Raw genomic sequence first — 18,757 nt, 5'->3', positions numbered from 1 at the left:
GTTGTTGGGATTTATCTTACTGATTTATAGCCACTTTGTATACATTAGGGAAATCAACTTTGTTGTGAAATTTAATAATGAAATGTTCATTTTATTCTCTGTTTTTCTTTGTTCAAAAATGTTCTGCTTTTAAGGTTTCTAGATTTTGGTTTAGGGAAAAATGACCGACCCTATTTCTGTGCACATGGACACACAGATGAACACTCTTCTACACTCAAGTTATAATGATTCCACTGTGTAGTAAGAGAAGTACGAGGCAATTTCAGATGTAAATTTTTAGGGAATACCTCTACACATTGTACTTCTTGACTTGGCCTGTATAAGCCCTGTGGAATATGTGAAAATGTTCTAGTCGCAGAACAACAAAAATAACAGATGGCCCTGATCTGCCAAGAGTGGGTACCATTTGCTTCCCCAAGTAACTTTGTATTCACAGAAAGTCTAGGGCAGTGCAGTCTTGCCATTTTTTATTCTGCCTTGGAGGTCGTCAACCTCTCCAAAAATTTTAACTGCCAGATTGATCACAGAAGATACACCGTTCTTCGTGTGTATCTTCAGAACTTTTTCTTTTCTATTTAAATAAATATGTAAACAGAAGTTTTATTGGTTAATTTTTTTAATTATCATTTTCATACTGTTTTTAACTTGCTTTTTAAAAAACTGTAATGATTTTCCAAGTTAATACATATTTTCCTCATATAGGGCTACATCATAATTCATTGTTTCACCATATATTCTTTTTTTTTTTTTCAGAGATAGAATCTTGCTCTATCTTCCAGGCTGGAGTGCAGTGGCATGATCATAGCTCACTGCAGTCATGACTTCCTAGGATCAAGCAATCCTCCCACCTCAGCCTCCTAAATAGCTGGGACTACAGGCACACACCACCACGCCAGGCCAATTTTTGTATTTTTTGTAGTTAGGGTCTCACGGCGTTGCCCAGGCTGGTCTTGAACTCCTAGGCTCAAGTGATCTGCCTGCCCTGGCCTCCCAAAGTGTTGGGATTACAGGCATGAGCCATTATGCCTGGCTCTCACTGTATATTCTTATACTTAATCTTTATGCAATTTTTGCTGGTGTTTCTGTAGACTATATTTTTTGCATTGGGATCATTGGGTCCTGACCTATATCTAATTATAATTTTTATAGATATGCTCAAGTGAACCTTCAAGACAATGCTGTCAGTGGGGTATGAGTTGAACACTGGCATTTAAACAAATAAATAAATAATTTAAAAAAAGACACCTCCCACCTGATTCTGGGAGACTTCTGTGTAAGAAACACTCCTTCATTTAAATGATCTTATTGCCCACAAAAGGACGTCTCAGCACCTCTGCATGGTGTCTGAGACTCTGCCAAATTTAACCCAAGTTCTCCAATCTAATCTTGCTGCAAATCAACCAAAAAGCATCTACTGCTAAGCTCTACTCTCCCTTCCTCATGAACACAGTGTGCTTGATTCCACGTGTAGCTCTGTGTCTCTCCCACACTTCCCACTGAGTGCCCCTGCTTTAAAAGCCTGATGTTCCTCTGTCACACCACACCAATCATTCAGCTCTATCCAGGCCACATTAGTTTTTTGTCTTCTTTGAAGTTTGTATACTTTGCTTTTTATTACTTTATAAAGCAGCATAAAATTCTTTAAACATGTCATTTTACTGATATTATTAGCAAGATTCATTATGCAGTACTTAGTATTCAACAAATTTTTTAAAGTACTTTTAAATTATTTGTAAAGATACTTTACAAAATATCTTTGAGATTCTCCATTTAGATTTCTTGTTTTGTACATTTAAATAAATTTTTCTAAAACTAAACTTTGATAAATATGCTTGCAGATGCATGGTTGAAGCCTGGAGTTTCTTGCGGCAACATTGCAATAGGTTGAATGTAGAGGCGTTACTAAAGCACATGTATGAAGTCTGTCAGGAAATGGGCTTAATGGAAGATTTACTGAAGCTACCGTTTACAGACACGGAGCAGGTAATTACTTACCCATGTAAACTTGTCAGAAATTCAAGATAAATTGGTAGTTGACAGTCTATTTTGTTCTTTTTAGGAATGTTTAGTGAATTTTTTGCAGTCCAGTGCCAGTGTTCAGAATCATGAATTCCTTTTAGTGCACCATTTGCAGCGTGCCAATTATGTGCCTGCCTTGAAGCTGAACCAAACTCTGAAGATTAATGTTATGGTATGATTCAAGTTGTCTTATTATGGGGGATAAGAGAATAAGGAAAACTGGAGACTTTTTTGGTTTGTTATATAAGAGATTGCAGTTTGGTAACCACTGTGCCTAGCATTACTTTGAATCCTCGGTTATCTCTGTAACAGAATTGGGAACACGGTATTACTACCTGATTCTTTTATGTATGCCATTTATGTTCTGATGTCTGCCTACAATAATGCCATTTCACTCAGGGAAAACAAGAGGAAGATGGAGAGGCCAGCAGTAGGAGTTACTTAGTACAAAGATCATTGTGTGGTAGAGGAAGACACATAGGTACAAAGATCATTGGACTTCGAGGGTCAGACTAATTCTTCATTTACTCTGTGTGCTTGGGACACACTCTCAGTCTTGGTTTTATCAACTGTAAAATGATAACGTCTCCTTGTGAGGTGGTTTTGAGGATGCACAGAGATGTGTGTAAAGTAGAATGTTGCCTGACACGTATGGATGCTTCATGACCGTTGTTTTTATTAGCTGTGAAGAACGAAGGTTTGGTAGCAGAGATCTGGAATGTATTGATGGGTAAGGTAAGGATTGATGAAACAATTATATATGTGGATGAAGTTCTTGGTTTGGAAAAATAGATATGTAGGTAGGAGGAAGATATTTTTGGATATTCGTAGTTTTATTTTAAATGGTAAATATAGAATTATAGCACCTAACATTTTGAAGGTTAAATTTCTTACCAATTTTGATATTTAATAGAATGATCGTGATCCTCGTTTGCGGGAGAGATCACTGGCTCGAAATTCTATATTAGACCAGTATGGAAAAATCCTTCCTAGAGTCCATCGAAAATTAGCTGTGGAACGAGCTAAGCCTTATCATCTGTCAACATCATCAGTTTTTCGATTAGGTAAGAATTTCATTGAAGAGTATCATCATCTATTGGATCAAAAATGATACTGAATAATTACTTTTCTGAAACCACCTTAAATTTAGCTACTTTCGCTAACACAGGCATACCTTGGAGATATTGCTGGTTTGGTTCCAGATCACTGCAATAAAGTGACTATCACAATAAAGCTAGTCTTCTGAATTTTTGGTTTCCCGTTGCATAGTGTTTACACTATCCTTTTTTTTTTTTTTTTGAGACGGAGTCTCGCTCTGCCGCCCAGACTGGAGTGCTGTGGCCGGATCTCAGCTCACTGCAAGCTCCGCCTCCCGGGTTCACGCCATTCTCCTGCCTCAGCCTCCCAAGTAGCTGGGACTACAGGTGCCCACCACCACGCCCGGCTAATTTTTTGTATTTTTTAGTAGAGACGGGGTTTCACCATGTTAGCCAGGATGGTCTCGATCTCCTGACCTTGTGATCCGCCCATCTCGGCCTCCCAAAGTGCTGGGATTACAGGCTTGAGCCACCGCGCCCGGCCTTACACTGTACTTTTAAGTGTGCAGTAGTAGTATTCTTAAAACCAGTGTACATACCTTAATTTTGAAATGCAATATTGCTAAAAAAAAATGCTAACGATCGTCTGAGCCTTCTGTGAGGTGTAATCCTTTTGCCAATAGAGGATTTTATCTCAGTGTTGATGGCTGCTGACTTATCAGCATGGTGATTACTGAAGGTTGAAGTGGCTGTGACAGTTTCTTACGATGACACAGTGAAGTTTGCCATGTCAATTTACTCTTCCTTTCACTAGAATTTCTTGGTAGTATGTAATACTGTTTGATAGCATTTTAGCCATAGAACTTCTTTCAGAATGAGTCAGTCCTCTGAAACCCTGCCTCTGCCCTGTCATCTTAAGTTTATGTAATATTCTAACTGCCTGTTGAGTAACAAACTACTCTATAAGAAGGCAGGTTTTGGTCAATCGGACTTTTTATTATTTGGCTTCTAGGTAAGGAGGACAACACCGGGAGGATTCTCCAAAGCAGTGTCCAGCTGAGGGAGAGTGACAGGAGGGTTTTCTGGAGAGGGGAGAGATTGTGTCGTTGTATGTGAAGGAGTGGTCCCTGTTGTGTCGACTTAGTTATTATGTCAGTATATAGGTCTCTTGTCATGGTAAGGAAGCTGTAGCACCTCCTGGGGTGGAGACTTTAGTATGGTGGTAAAGAAAGTTCATTCTGGTTTATCTATAAGTTGTTGGCCTGTCAGGAGATGGTTTTAACAAAGTACGTGACTAATATTTTACATAGGGTTTAGGAAGAAACCGGCTAAATAGCGGGAGACTGTAAAACAGGCTGATTGTTGATTAAATTTCTGTAATCCTGGGAGACTCTCTCTCTCTGTTTACAAATTTTCTCCCTGGAGATATGTCACTCCTCATTCTTAAGGGCTGAGAGCCGGAGGTCAGTTTTTTTTGTAACTTTTTAATGTTGATCAGGGATGTGTGTCTAGAAATGTTAAAGGAGTGAAAATTTTTAGATGCTAAATTTAAATATATTTCAAGATCGCTCAGGATAGGTTGTAATGGCTGGTATTGTTGTAGTAAGAGCCGCTATAGTTTAATTTTTTTAATTTGGAAGATACAGATTTTATTGAGAGGTTCAAGACGTAGGGATAAGTTAATGTTAAACAGGGTGAAGGGAAGGAATCCAAGGCAGCCTGGCAGTGGGGTATATATTTTTTTGGGTGGCCATTTCATGGCTACCATGTCAAGTTGATTAGAAAAATGAGCCACCGCCCTTTTTAGTGGTCCTAGCATTTGGAAAGTGCTCCCCCAGCTAGCTATTTCCTGCCATTTATGGGACAGATAAGTCCAAAGGTTTAGCAAGTTAAGCAAGGCTACAGTGGGAGCAGCAGTCACTTTTTGTTTGCTTAGCATGTAGAGGAATACATGCCTCAGAGGGACATGTATTTGTCTGAAGATAGAGACATTTAATAGTATGTTATTTGGCTTTAGGTGTCATCTTTATGTAAGGGAGACAGAGGCCCACATCAAAGATGGTCTGTCTCTTTAGTCAGCTGAAATTTTATCATAAGTTGTTGGCATGTCTACTTGTATATACTAGAAACTGGAGTTTGGCACTCGTTGTCTTGAGTTTTATTTAGTGGGTTGTCTCTATTATTAAAAAATACTTAAATACTAAATATTTTAAAATAGTATTTTTAATATTGAAATATGAATGGTGATTGCGTCAGGACAGTAGTATAGTATTATTGAGGTGGCAGGTGGTAGTGTCAGAAGCAGCAGCCGGTACCTCCCTTTTGGGTCAGATCTTTTGTCAGTGTAGTAAGTCTGTGTTGAAAGAATATCATAGTGCCTGTATATTTGACTTACAGTTGAATAGTTTAGTAGGACATATACAGTAAGTAGTATTTACTATAGATGTGTTAGTCAAGGTGACATAAGGAACGTTTTTGTGGAGGGGATAACTGCAGGAAAGGGGAGCTTGCTCCAGTTTTGTGGGGTGAAAATGAAGTTTGAGGTCACCACAAATTGCTTGGCTTGGACAGGCTAGGCTTGTGGGTGTCTATCATATATTCAGTATTGGGACAGATTCTTTCCCTTTGCTGTGATGCAGGAGAAATTAACTAGTGTATTGTCTTTCCAGAGACCATCAGCCACAGTAGTAAAAGGGACTGAGCAGTAGAGGGAGAAAGAGTTTATTTTTTATATGGTAATTTATCACCAGTTAAGATTTTTTTATTTTACAGAAGAGTAATGAGTATGGAGAGTTCTATAAGGGGGAAAGTTTGAATATATCGAGTATGGCAAGGGCACATTTTACTTAATGTGTAATATTCCTTCCCCGGAAGTCAGAGACTGGCTTATAGGAATAAGTTGAATCTAGTAGAGCCTGATCTGAGGGCTGTGGTGCAGCATTCGCTCAGGAAGGATGGGTTTAGGGTCTGAGCCCCTGAATTGTAGGAGAAGAGTGAGTGGTTAATAGCACAGGGTCCAAACAGTTTAGTTGGTCTGGAGGTGATTAGGATTTTTGAGTCTTACGGTGAACCCAGTCTGTAGGTTAATATGGGTGAAGTTTAACCTCAGTGGGAACTAGAAGATTGTGGTTTTATATATTTTGAGAGTTTGTATGTTTTAAAATCGACAGCATGTTTTACTGCCCTCTCGGTCTCAACAGCAGCGCACGTTGAAGGTTCAATCATGCCAAGCAAGCTCTTCTATATAGTAATTGGAAAGGGCCAAGTCCCACTCCCTTTCAGCACCCGTGATAGTGCGATGGGAAGGAGCTTTAGTCAGTTTTTGAGTTTCCTGGCATAGTTTGGCTAGCGTGACCCTTATGGTGTTATTACTATGCTTGACCTTTTTAGATGACTGAGGTTTCTTAAGTTGTGTGTACCCTCCTCTATTAAATCTCCAAGGCAGAGGACCCCCCCCCGAGTAACTTTGTAAATGAAGGCAGTTCTGTTGTCACTCTGGATTGGTCAGAGTAAGCCAGAAACCCCAAGATGATGTCTTTGATTAAAACTATGACAACCTCGTTTGTCTTTTTGTGTGTGACAAGGGAAGGCTTTTATTTAGCCAGTAAAGGTGTCTACACTAGTAGGTACCTGAAGTTTTCGGGTGCTGGGGCATCACTGTAAAGTCTTCTTGTCAGTCTTTTCCTGGCATGCCACCCCAGCTGGACAGCTTAGGTTAGTGGAGTCACAAGGGAGCCCGATCTGGGTATTATTTTGTACAAATTGGAGATACCTGTTAGATCCTTGATATTTTACCTTTTAGAACAGGTATCTTTATTAACTAATTGCATAAGATTTATTTTGTTTTTTACCATGATGTATGTGATGATCTGTGACCATATTTAGTTATAGACCACCCTAGGTTTTTTGGGAATCTAGATTATTTTTTCTTTTTTTTTGTCATTAATAGTTCATCCTTCTGAATCTAAATGTGGAAAATACCCTTCCCATTTGGCTTTAATTCCGGAGGTGAACACTGAGGCTGGGGCTTGTGGAGTAGGATGTCTGGGATCAGGTCATTTGTAAAGTTCACATGTTTGGGTTGTCTTTTTAGTAGCTGTGTCTTTAGGTTATTATTATTTTTAATAACCTCAAATTTTTATTTTTTATTTTTTTGGTGACCCCGGCAGGCCACCGCTACCCTTTTAGGTAACTGTACTGCTGCCTCTAATAGCTGTAATATTTTTAATATGATTAATCTCCTTATTGTCTGCAGTCAGGAGGCCTCAAAAAAAAAGCACTGTAGGCATGGATTACAGAGAAAGCATACTTAGAGTCTGGGGAGACGTGGTGGCCTTAGCCTGTCCTGAAGACAAGGCTCTCTCTAGTCAGGGATTGTAGGCTGTTAGCCTCCTTAACTCCAAGTGAGGACAGCATTGTATACTTTGTTTATCTCGGCCCCTTTTTATGATGTTACTCTGATTTACAAACCAAGACTTTGTTAACTTCAGAGTTCTGAAAGGGTTTGTTTTTTAGGTCCTTTTGACTAGAATACATTTTACCAATAGTGGTTGAGTATTTGTGTAGGAGCAGTTCCTGGGAAGTGGGCAGGAACATGGCAGGGTTAAGGATCTGGCACACCTTGATGTGGCTGCCCCTTAGTTTTAAGTTTCTATTGTAACATCCTCCCATCCGTAAGCGAATGGTGTCTCTGTTTTTAGCACTCTGGGTAACTGAGGACCTAGACCATTAATATCTGACCCATGGTTTGTTTTTAAGCTTTTCTTATTAATAGGCAACTTGTAACCACTGTCCTAAGACATGGGGGCCATTTCGTGGCCCCCATGTCAAGCTGGTTAGAAAAATGAGCCACCACCCTTTTTCGTGGTCCTAGCATTTGGGTAAGTGCCCCCCCAGCTAGCTATTTCCTGCCATTTATGGGACGGATAAGTCCAAAGATTTAGCAAGTTCAGCAAGGCTACAGTGGGAGCAGCAGTCACTTTTTGTTTACTTGGTTAGTTGTTTTTAGTTTTTTGAAGGCTCAGTTGTACTGTTTATCTTATTTAAAAGGGTCTGATTCCGGCTCTTGTAGCTTTTTATAAAAAGGCTTTGTTAAAATACCCAAATTGGGAATTTATATATGACAGAATCCAGCCATTTTCAAGCATTTTTGGTTCTGAGGAGGAGGTGTGTGACACACAACCGTTTTCCTGTCCTGGGAAAGACACCCTGTCCCTGAGAAGTTAAATAGCCTCGGGCTTTTTTTTTTTTTTTTTTTTTTTAAAGGTTTTATACCCTCTTTTAGCTAGAAAGTTTAGGGTATTTTTACTAGATTCCTCTTTAGAGGAGCTAGTAATTACAATATCGCTTACGTATTATACTTTTCTCTTTTAAATGTGAAATTCCTGTAATCCCTGGAGACCCCCATCTGTTACACTTTATCATCTCAACACTGCAGATTCCGTCTCAAGAATCCACTTGTTTGTCTATCTGTAAGAAGCAATTCCTCATTTATTCATGTTTTATCATGAGATGACAGCAATTTATCACATCTTTAGTCTGTTTTTGTTTTTTTAAGGGACAAGGTCTTGGTCTGTCACAGACACTCTAGTACCATGGCATGATCATAGCTCATTGTAGCCTTGACCTCCTGAGCTCAAGTGATCCTCCTGCCTCAGCTTTCCGAGTGGCTGAGACTACAGGTGTGTGCCACCACGCCTGGCTATCTTTTGTAGAGAGGGCCTCACTATGTCGCCCAGGCTGTTCTCAAACTCATGGCCTCAAGTGATCCTCCCACCTTGGCTTGCGAAAGTGCTGAGATTACAAGCATGAGCCGTCATGCCTGGCCCAGGCTCTGCTTCTCATTCTAGTTCTCTTGCTCTTTCCCCCATATCTGCGGTTGTTTTCTCCACTGAAGTCTTGAAGCCCTCAAAGTTATTCATGAAAGATGGAATCACCTTCTTCCAAACTCCTCTTATTGTACAGTTTGACTCCTCCCAGGAATTACGAATGTGCTGAATGGCATCTAGAATGGTGACTCCTTTCCAGAAGGTTTTCAGAGGACTTTGTTCAGATCTCTCAGAGGAATCACTGTGACAACTATAGCTTTATGAAATGTATTTCTTTTTTTTTTTTTTTTTTTTTAAGACGGAGTCTTGCTCTGCCGCCCAGGCTGGAGTGCGGTGGCCGGATCTCAGCTCACTGCAAGCTCTGCCTCCTGGGTTTACGCCATTCTCCGTGCCTCAGCCTCCCGAGTAGCTGGGACTACAGGCGCCCGCCACGTTGCCCAGCTAGTTTTTTGTATTTTTTAGTAGAGACGGGGTTTCACCGTGTTAGCCAGGATGGTCTCGATCTCCTGACCTCGTGATCCGCCCGTCTCGGCCTCCCAAAGTGCTGGGATTACAGGCTTGAGCCACCGCGCCCGGCCTATGAAATGTATTTCTAAATTATATTTTGAAAATCGAGATGACTCTGTGATCCAGGGTTACAGAATGGATGTTGTGTTTTCATGCCTGCTAACAGCATTCGTCTCCCTGTACATCATCAGAGCTCCTGGGTGACCAGGTGCATTATCAGTGAGCAGTAATATTTGAAAAGACTTTTTTTTTTTTTTCTGAGTAGTTCTCAACAATAGGCTTAAAATATTCGGTAAACCATGCTGTCAACAGATGTATTTTCATCTAGGCTTTTTCCATTGATAGAAGGCAGGCATAGTAGATTTCCCATCATTCTTAAGGGCCTTGAGATTTTTGGAATGGTGATTGCTTTTAATTTAAAGTCATCGAGTACATTAACCCCTAGCTGCAGAGTCACCCTATCCTTTGAAGCCAGGCATTGACTTCCCATTCATGTGTTCACTGAAGTAGTGCTTTTAATTTCCTTCAGGTTCTTTTTTGCATTTACAACTTGGCTAACTGGCATAAGAGGTCTAGCTTTTGATTTAAAGTCATAGACATGCGACTCTTCCTTTCACATGAACACCTGAGGTCTTTGTAGGGTTATTTGTTGGTTTAATTTTTAGATATTGTCAGTCTCAGGGAATAAGGGAAGTCCTCAGGGAAAGGGAGAGACAAGGGGGAGCAGCTAAGTCAGTGGAGTAAGCACATGCTGTTGAAAAAATGGTGCCAGTAGACTTGCTGGACACAGGGTTGCCACAGACCTTCAATTTGTTTATAAAAAAAACAAAACACATGGCTGGGCACATTGGCTCATGCCTGTAATCCCAGCACTTTGGGAGGCCGAGGCGGGTGGATCACGAGGTCAGGAGATTGAGACCATCCTAGCTAACACAGTGAAGCCCCATCTCTACTAAAAAATACAAAAAGTTAGCTGGGCATGGTAGCAGGCACCTGTAGTCCCAGCTACGCGGGAGGCTGAGGCAGTAGAATGGCGTGAACCCGGGGAACAGAGCTTGCAATGAGCCGAGATCGTGCCACTGCACTCCAGCCTGGGCAACAAGAGTGAGACTCTGTCTCAAAAACAAAAACAAACAAAAAATACAAAAATTAGCAGGGCATGGTGGCGCATGCCTGTAGTCCCAGCTACTCAGGAGGCTGAGGCAGGAAAACCCTTGAGCCTCGCAGGCAGAGGTTACAGTGAGCCAAGATTGTGCCACTGCACTCCAGCCTGGGCGACAGAGCAAGACTCCGTCTCAAAAAAAAAAAAAAAAAAAAATAGCCAGGCATGGTGGCTATGCGTGTAATCCCAGCTACTTGGGGAAGCTGAGGCCAGAGAATGGCTTGAACCCAGGAGGCAGAGGTTGCAGTGAGCCGAGATCATGCCACTGCACTCCAGCTTGAGTGATAGGGCAAGACTGGTCTTAAAAAACGAAAAATTATCTATATAATTTTTAGCTACTCTTACCACGTAATGTGTGGTTGTTTTTTGTAATCATTCTTTCATATGCTTTTATTAAAATCCTGTTTGTTAGAGATGCAGTTAATTCCAACATTCTTCATTTTACAGTTTCTAGACCCAAGCCATTATCAGCAGTTCCAAAGCAAGTTGTAACAGGAACTGTGTTGACAAGATCTGTTTTCATCAACAATGTGTTATCTAAAATTGAAGAAGTTTGGGCAAGCAAAGAACCTATAAGTAGCACCACACCTTACAATAGGTATGTTGTCTTACATGTTTCATAGTCATGCTGCATGTTAATCTTTACTGGACGTCAGCAATCCACTCTCATTGCCTAAGTTTATAGTATTAGTGTAAGTAAAAAAGATAAACTCTGTTTCTTAGAAGAATTTTTAAAAACCTTTAAAAGTGAAATGTTCATTGTTATTTGTAAGCAATGCGGAAATGTACAAAGTAAAAAAAATGAAAACCCTTTGTTCTCCCATCTAATCCACTTGTTACCAGTGCACCTTGTGATACATTAGAAGTTAAATTTTTATTTTTGTAGTTCAAAAATAGAAGAACCATCTCCTGTAGTGTATTCACTCCCAGCTCCAGAGCTGCCTGAGGCGTTTTTTGGAACACCAATTTCAAAAGCATCACAAAAGATTTCTAGGTAAGAATTTATTAAATCATTCTTAGAGACACAATGTTAGTTGATAATTACAATGATATTTTTAATTATCTTTAACATTTTATAGACTATCTTAAATTATTAAATGAATATTTTAATGTTTGCTTTTTATTATACTTTGGGCAGCAGTAATTTTAGGAAATGTTACATCAGGTAGTGTACTGAAAACTTTAATAATTTCGGACTGCTTAGTGGACCGGAGTGGAGTTTGTCTCGTGAGCAAACTGTTAACTTACTTTCCTTGTTACCTCCTTGTTACCAGACCTCTAAATGAAGATTGTTTTTACACTTAGTTACAAATTAATCTTGGGTAGCTCACTGAAGCTTTCTTCTGTTCAGCATTGCCTACTAAAATGTCTTGTGTTGCTTCAGATGCAGCACTTTTACATCTTACGTGTGGTGTTACAAAAATAGTTAACTTGAAGTTTTGTATCCAAGATGAAATTGTGATTGCAAGTATTTACTTACGAGCATTGGTTAGTTGAAAATGTTCATAATTATCTACCACAGAGAACAGAGTATGTATCTTAATGTATTGATTATTTGTTCTTAATATGCCCAGGATCATTGCAAATTTTTTATTGTTTTATCAAGGACAAAATTACATTGTTTAAAGTATTTATAATAATTATAGATAATCATTACAAGATTATCTGAATTTTTGATACTAAGAAAAAGATACTTGAGGTAAGGTCATAGAAACAACTGAGGCCAAAAGTATAGAGTGTAATAATAGACGCATTTTAAAGGTTGAAAGGATTTTTCTTTTTTTTCACTAAATTTAGTTAGGTTGTTTCCCTTTATTTACTCTGGTAAGATGGTGTTTTAAGTGGAAAGAAGATATTTTAAATGAAAGTCATTATTACTGACATTCTTTTTTTCTACCAGTAGTTCTGATTTTTTTTTTTTTTTTTTTTTTTTTTTTCCTGCACGTCCCCTTGGTCTTTTTGTAATTTAATAGCTCTGAGGTTGGGGGGAGCAATAATAGAAGTTAAAAGACCATTGATTAATGGCCTCAGGTCCTTAAAGCCAGTATTAACTCAGATGGAAGAGAGCCAATTGGGTTTTGAATATTTACCTTATGTGTTTTTCATACTGAGTTTGCATTACTGGGTAGACAGTATATCTTGCAGTGAAATACAGCAAAATAGATAACATCTGTGGGTACATCATATAGTAAAGCTAAAGTGCTAATTTCTGTAATTGATATTTTTATGTGATATAGGATGTATTCTTTATATGGATTATAGTAAAAAAAAAATTAGCTCTAACAAGTAAAAAGTTACATAAATCAGTTTTTTAAATACCACTGTAGATTTTTGTATATAACCTTGCAGATAGTAATGAAATCAGAAAAGGTTATCTGAAAGAATATTTGGTCTCAGGATTGAAGACCTGAGACCTAGTGCAGTATTTCACATTTCATTTAGAAAATACCTTAAGAAGATTTTCCTTAGAAGCTTTAATGTTGAAATACTAAGTCTTGTTGATGCAGGAGTTTTGCTTTGACTTGGTAGGTTGCTTTTGTTGCACAGTCCTTGCTTTTGAGAAGCAGTCATTCATAAATAGGTACCTTAAACATAAATATTAACACAATGCAAACATTTAACAATGTTCCTTTGGGATAGCTCAGTATAAAAGTGAGCAAACTGTTTTCCAAGTTTGAATTGAATCCAAGTACAGAATTTACATGCAAATGAGATAGAGAAAGAAGAGAATCTAGAAGAAAAGAAATGTCTAGCAGCCTGATTGGGTATTCTTGGTTTGGTGGACATCTAAAAGCTGTGTTTGATATAGAGTAACAAGTGGGAAGACCTTTAAATGTTTCCCCACTGTCACCTGTGTGAGTCTACCGCCCCGATAGATAGAATGACAAGGAGGGTCCTGCAACTACAAGTTTGTATTTCTGGGCTCCAGAGCATACTCTACTTTTCTGGTTATTCTCAGGTGAGCCACATTGGCATTTGGGGGAAATAAAAAGGGATTGTTTTTACTGCTAGGAAATACAACCATAAGATAGACTGTTTATTAGGAAATCGAGAAAAGAGTGACCTGTGCAAATGGTCCACCAAAAATTACCACCTGAAAACTCGACTTTTGAGTTGAAATGTATCTGTATATTAAGCTTTAAAACTTACTTGGGTTATACATGCTCACTACAAGTAATCAGTGGGATCAGTTTTATCACTGGGACTAGGACATTACGGAAAACCTTGTAGTAGAGTCTTAACGTTGTACTTTGTCACCAAACTCATTGATTTGAAAAAGTTAACTTTTGGTTGTGGGGAGGGGGTGGTCAGTCTAGTCTTTATTGTAATCAGAACCATAAAGGCAAAATGAACCAATTTTCATTATATATATTACATGTAAGTGAATGGATATTTTGCATGTTAATGAATTTTAGTAAATGAATTGCCAGGGAAGCTTTGTCCTGTTTTTCTTTAGTGTTTTAAATAATTGGCAGTTCATCTTCACTTGAAAATAGATGCTAGGCACATAGCGAGAGCTCAGTAAATATAGGTAAAGGGAAGGAGGACGACGCAAACTCTTTTTAAAAATCAGTTGCTACATGCAATTCTTAATTCTGTTTTGCTATGAATAATTTTCTGACTTTTTGAATGCATGGTGGCACTTTGGATTACATTAATATACTTGACTGAATTTGTATTTGCATGTGGCTGTCATAGTTACCAGTGAATATAGAGGTTTGATTAAATGGGGTACTAAAGTCTTTTGGTTTTTCAGTATAACTCAATAAATGCATATTCTGATTACAGACTGCTAGATTTGGTTGTTCAGCCTGTCCCCCAGCCTTCTCAGTGTTCGGAGTTTATTCAGCAATGCTCTGTGAAATCTCCTTTGTACCTAGTATCCCGTTCACTGTCCTCAAGTTTGCAATTAAAAGGATCACCTCACGCTATCTCCAGGACTTCAGAATTACATTTGCTTGAAACTCCTCTTGTAGTTAAGGTTAGTATTTATGCATCTAGCATTCACAATGAAACTAGATTGCTCTTATTTTTCAAGTAGCAAGGAGAAAAATAAGCACTTTATAACTGATACGTTTGGGGAGTGCTGGGAAATGCTTTAAGCATCTTTTTATGTTTTCACATCTTCTAAAAACCAAGCTGATTAAATTTATCCCTTCCTGCTTAAAGTTAACAATTACATTATTTTCTGAAATGTAATATAAGGTTCTGTGTGGTTATTGCGAATTTGCCTTTGTCCTTTGTATACTTTCAGGTTCTTGAGTTTGTTTTTATTTTATTTTTACATAAGCTCCATTTCTGATAACATTATGCTGTTATTTCTTCTATCAAATGCTATTGAGTTCTTTGGTTTATTTGTATTTACTTAAATTCTTTGACTCCTTTGACAAAACTGTTACTCCTTCCTGCTTTGGTATCTCTCTTTAAATTGCCTCTTCCCATCTCATAAGTTATTAGCTGAGAAATCACAGCACTCAACTTGTGATATCTGCTAGTGGTGGTCTTTTTAAACCCTTCCTTTTTAAAGTTTTTTTTTTTTTTTTTTTTTTTTTTGAGGCGGAGTCTCGCTCTGTCGCCCGGGCTGGAGTGCAGTGGCCCGATCTCAGCTCACTGCAAGCTCCGCCTCCCGGGTTTACGCCATTCTCCTGCCTCAAGCCTCCCGAGTAGCTGGGACTACAGGCGCCGCCACCTCGCCGGCTAGTTTTTGTTTTTAGTAGAGACGGGGTTTCACCGGTACAGATGTCTATCTACTCTGTCCGCCTCTCGGCCTCCCCTACATAGCACCGCCCCCCTAGTTTTTTAACATACTATCTTCCTAGCCCCTTGACTAATGTTCTGAATTGAAACCCAGAAGCTTGCTTTCTCCCTCACCCCTCCGCATTGTCCCTCGGTTCTCTGTTTGGATATCAAGCATTTATAGTGAAGCTAGGGAATCCTTATTTTTCAAGTTGAATAAAAGATACCTCAATAAGTGCTCTTCCTAAAATAGTTATTAAAATAAGTTGAAAAGATTAGGTTTCAATAAGTTAATAGTATAGTATTTTTCTTCATTTGTCAAAAAAAAAATCACACTTTGTATCCTCTGCAGCTAGGTTCAAATGAAATGAAATTGGAGTAATTTTATACTTGCTGCCAGAACGGTCTATAAAAAAGAATTGTTATGATCTTGTAACATGTCTAACAGAATTTATTATAATCTAATGGGATTCAGTAATTTGTTTACTAGGCCTTTAGAGGCTAAGTGAAGGAATTATCTCTACTAAATAAATTTACATGCTAATTTCAGATTATTTGTATTCGTTGTACTAAAATCTTCAGAGGATTCTGGTACATAATTTGGTTATTATTGGATTTGTGTGATGAAATTTTTTTTTTCTGAAACATACTACAGTCTTACACTGTAGTTTTCTGTAATAGATTTGTATAATTCTATAATGTTAAGTAATTTATCTTACTAATTGGCATTTTTTTAGTTGAATTTAGGTTGCAAATAATGCTTTTAGAAAAATTATGTTTTTTTGTTTTTGTTTTTTTGAGACGGAGTCCCGCTCTGTCGCCCAGGCTGGAGTGATGCGATCTCAGCTCACTGCAAGCTCCGCCTCCTGGGTTTACGCCATTCTCCTGCCTCAGCCTCCCGAGCAGCTGGGACCACAGGCGCCTGCCACCTCGCCCGGCTAGTTTTTTGTATTTTTTAGTAGAGACAGGGTTTCACCGTGTTAGCCAGGATGGTCTCGATCTCCTGACCTCATGATCCGCCCGTCTCAGCCTCCCAAAGTGCTGGGATTACAGGCTTGAGCCACCGCGCCCGGCCTAGAAAAATTGTGGATGCAGTTTTGTGTTTTGTAGACTTACATATAAAAAGCTCTGGAAGAATTTTGTATTTTCTTTGCAGAAATCCGGAATAAATATTTCTATTGATATGTTAATGGAGATGGGAATGTAACCACTGTTGTGACTCAGTTGACCCAGTCTGTTTTTATATAACCACTTTTCATGGTGTAATTCCATTTGCTCTTTACCATAGAAAGCTAAAAGTTTGGCCATGTCAGTTACTACTTCTGGATTTTCTGAGTTCACTCCTCAGTCCATCCTGAGGTCTGCTCTTCGATCAACACCTTTAGCATCTCCCTCTCCATCACCTGGAAGGTCTCCTCAGCGACTTAAAGAAACTAGAATTTCATTTGTGGAAGAAGATGTCAACCCAAAATGGATTCCTGGAGTAAGTTTGATAATAATTGGGAGAAAAGACATTTTTTAATAAGAATATATTAGCCCTGACAAGTAAAAAGTTACATAAATCAATTTTTTAAATACCACGATAGATTTTTGTATATAACCTTGGAGCTAGTAATGAAATCAGAAAAGGTTAGTTCTGAAAGAAACACTGGGGCCATTGGCTAAACCAAACACTTCATCTTACAGATAAATAGGGCTCGGAAGCACCAAGTTGGCTGTAGTCAACTAGATATATGGTGGTAGAATTGGGACTAGGATTCAAACCTCCTACTTTTTAGTCCTTCTTTTATGTTTGTTTTTACCTTATACTGTGTTGTTTCTAGCTGGTTGTATATTTAGGAGGGTGTGTCTTTAGATCCACAGTAGATTAACAGGAACCTTTCAGTGATTATTGGTCATCTAGCCTGTGTTTTAGTTCTAGTTCTGTGTTTTAGTCTTCTGAAAATACTGGTATATTACCAATTAGGGAAACATTAGCCACCATTAACTTTTATATACCAGAAGAGATAGGATTTAGAATAAATGAATTTTTATTAAGGAGATAGTTTGGATAAAAACAGCAAAGAAAGAGTGGGTATGACTGGGATGAGTAGCTTAGGACTAGACTTAATTGTGATATTTACTAATTTTTTTCTTTTCAAAATCTTACTTTATAGGCTGCAGATGATAGCAAATTAGAAGTATTTACTACACCTAAAAGATGTGCAGTTCCAGCAGAAACTGAATGGCTGAAGAGCAAAGATAGGACCACATCTTTTTTCCTGAACAGCACTGAAAAGGAGCATCAAGAAATGGATATGGGGTCACAACGTTTAGAGAAACTGGATGTGAGCAAAGGAAACAGCAGTGTTTCAATCACATCCGATGAAACTACCTTAGAGTATCAGGATGCCCCATCACCGGAAGACCTTGAAGAGACTGTTTTCACAGCCTGTAAGCCCAAAAGCTCTTCCACTGCACTAACTACTAATGTAACTGAACAAACTGAAAAGGATGGAGGTAAAGATGTATTTGCGTCAGAAGTAACTCCTTCAGACCTGCAGAAACAAATGGGTAAGAACTCATTTCTGAATACTCCAAATTGTTATTAATGTCCCCCAATAAAGTTTATAAGAGAATTTTTTCCACCATAAGAAAAGCATCATAGCCAGGCACTGTGGCTAATGCTAGTAATCTCAGCACTTTGGGAGGCTGAGGTTGGAGGATTGCGTGAGCCCAGGTGTTCAGCACCTGCCTGGTCAACATAGGGAGGCCCTGTCTTTACAAAATAAAAATTTAAAAATGAGCCAGGCATGGTGGGAGTGTTCAGAAGTTTGAAACCTCAGTGAGCCATGATTGCACCACTGTACTTTAGCCTGCGTGACAGAGCAAGACCCTGTCTCAAAAAGAAAGCGTCAGAGTTAACTATTCTATGCTCACAGTGTTCCAGTTCCTAGACATAATGCCCAGAGCTTACTCTTTCGGCTTAAAAACTGTGGCTTACCTTGCTTCATGAGTAGGTATGAGATTTCAGAGGAGAACTTATGTGTTAGATTTTTTATTTGGCCATGAAATTTAGAAAACAATAGTAATATTTAAGGAAAGAAATGTAAGATGCCATCATCTGACTTGAAAGTCCTTCCAGTAGCTATTAGAAATAACTTTACAGAACAAATTATTACAATTTTTATTTATTTGTTTTTTGGAGACGGAGTCTCACTGTGTTGCCCAGGCTGGAGTGCAGTGGTGCAATCTGCAGTCTCCCCTCCCCCCAACTGGGTTCAAGCGATTCTTCTGCCTCAGTCACCCACTACCACGCCCGGCTAATTTTTGTATTTTTGGTAGAGATGGGGTTTCACCATATTGGCCAGGCTGGTCTCAAACTCCTGACCTTGTGATCTGCCTTCCTCGACCTCCCAGAGTGCTGGGATTATAGGTGTGAGCCACTGCGCCCTGCCAAATTGCAATTTAAAACTCATCCAGCAGTC

The 18,757-nt window shown here is 38.9% G+C and overlaps 1 protein-coding gene across 3 annotated transcripts in view; it reads left to right on the top strand.

Annotated features, from left to right (window-relative positions):
* Positions 1–18,757, top strand: part of AHCTF1 (AT-hook containing transcription factor 1) — a 98,564-nt gene that overhangs the window by 58,070 nt on the left and 21,737 nt on the right. For all 3 annotated transcript variants that reach the window (XM_010387320.2, XM_030935572.1, XM_030935571.1), the window contains exons 22-29: positions 1,839–1,983; positions 2,060–2,191; positions 2,933–3,083; positions 11,001–11,151; positions 11,440–11,547; positions 14,343–14,535; positions 16,579–16,773; positions 17,447–17,843. In XM_010387320.2, the coding sequence (XP_010385622.1) occupies positions 1,839–1,983; positions 2,060–2,191; positions 2,933–3,083; positions 11,001–11,151; positions 11,440–11,547; positions 14,343–14,535; positions 16,579–16,773; positions 17,447–17,843 (1,472 nt within the window). The remainder of the gene's footprint in view (positions 1–1,838; positions 1,984–2,059; positions 2,192–2,932; positions 3,084–11,000; positions 11,152–11,439; positions 11,548–14,342; positions 14,536–16,578; positions 16,774–17,446; positions 17,844–18,757) is intronic.

The sequence above is a fragment of the Rhinopithecus roxellana genome, chromosome 8 (assembly GCF_007565055.1).
Source record: "Rhinopithecus roxellana isolate Shanxi Qingling chromosome 8, ASM756505v1, whole genome shotgun sequence".
Taxonomy (NCBI): Eukaryota; Metazoa; Chordata; class Mammalia; order Primates; family Cercopithecidae; genus Rhinopithecus; species Rhinopithecus roxellana.
The sequence above is the reverse complement of the archived record's forward strand: the minus strand, read 5'-3'. Positions and strand labels throughout refer to the sequence as shown.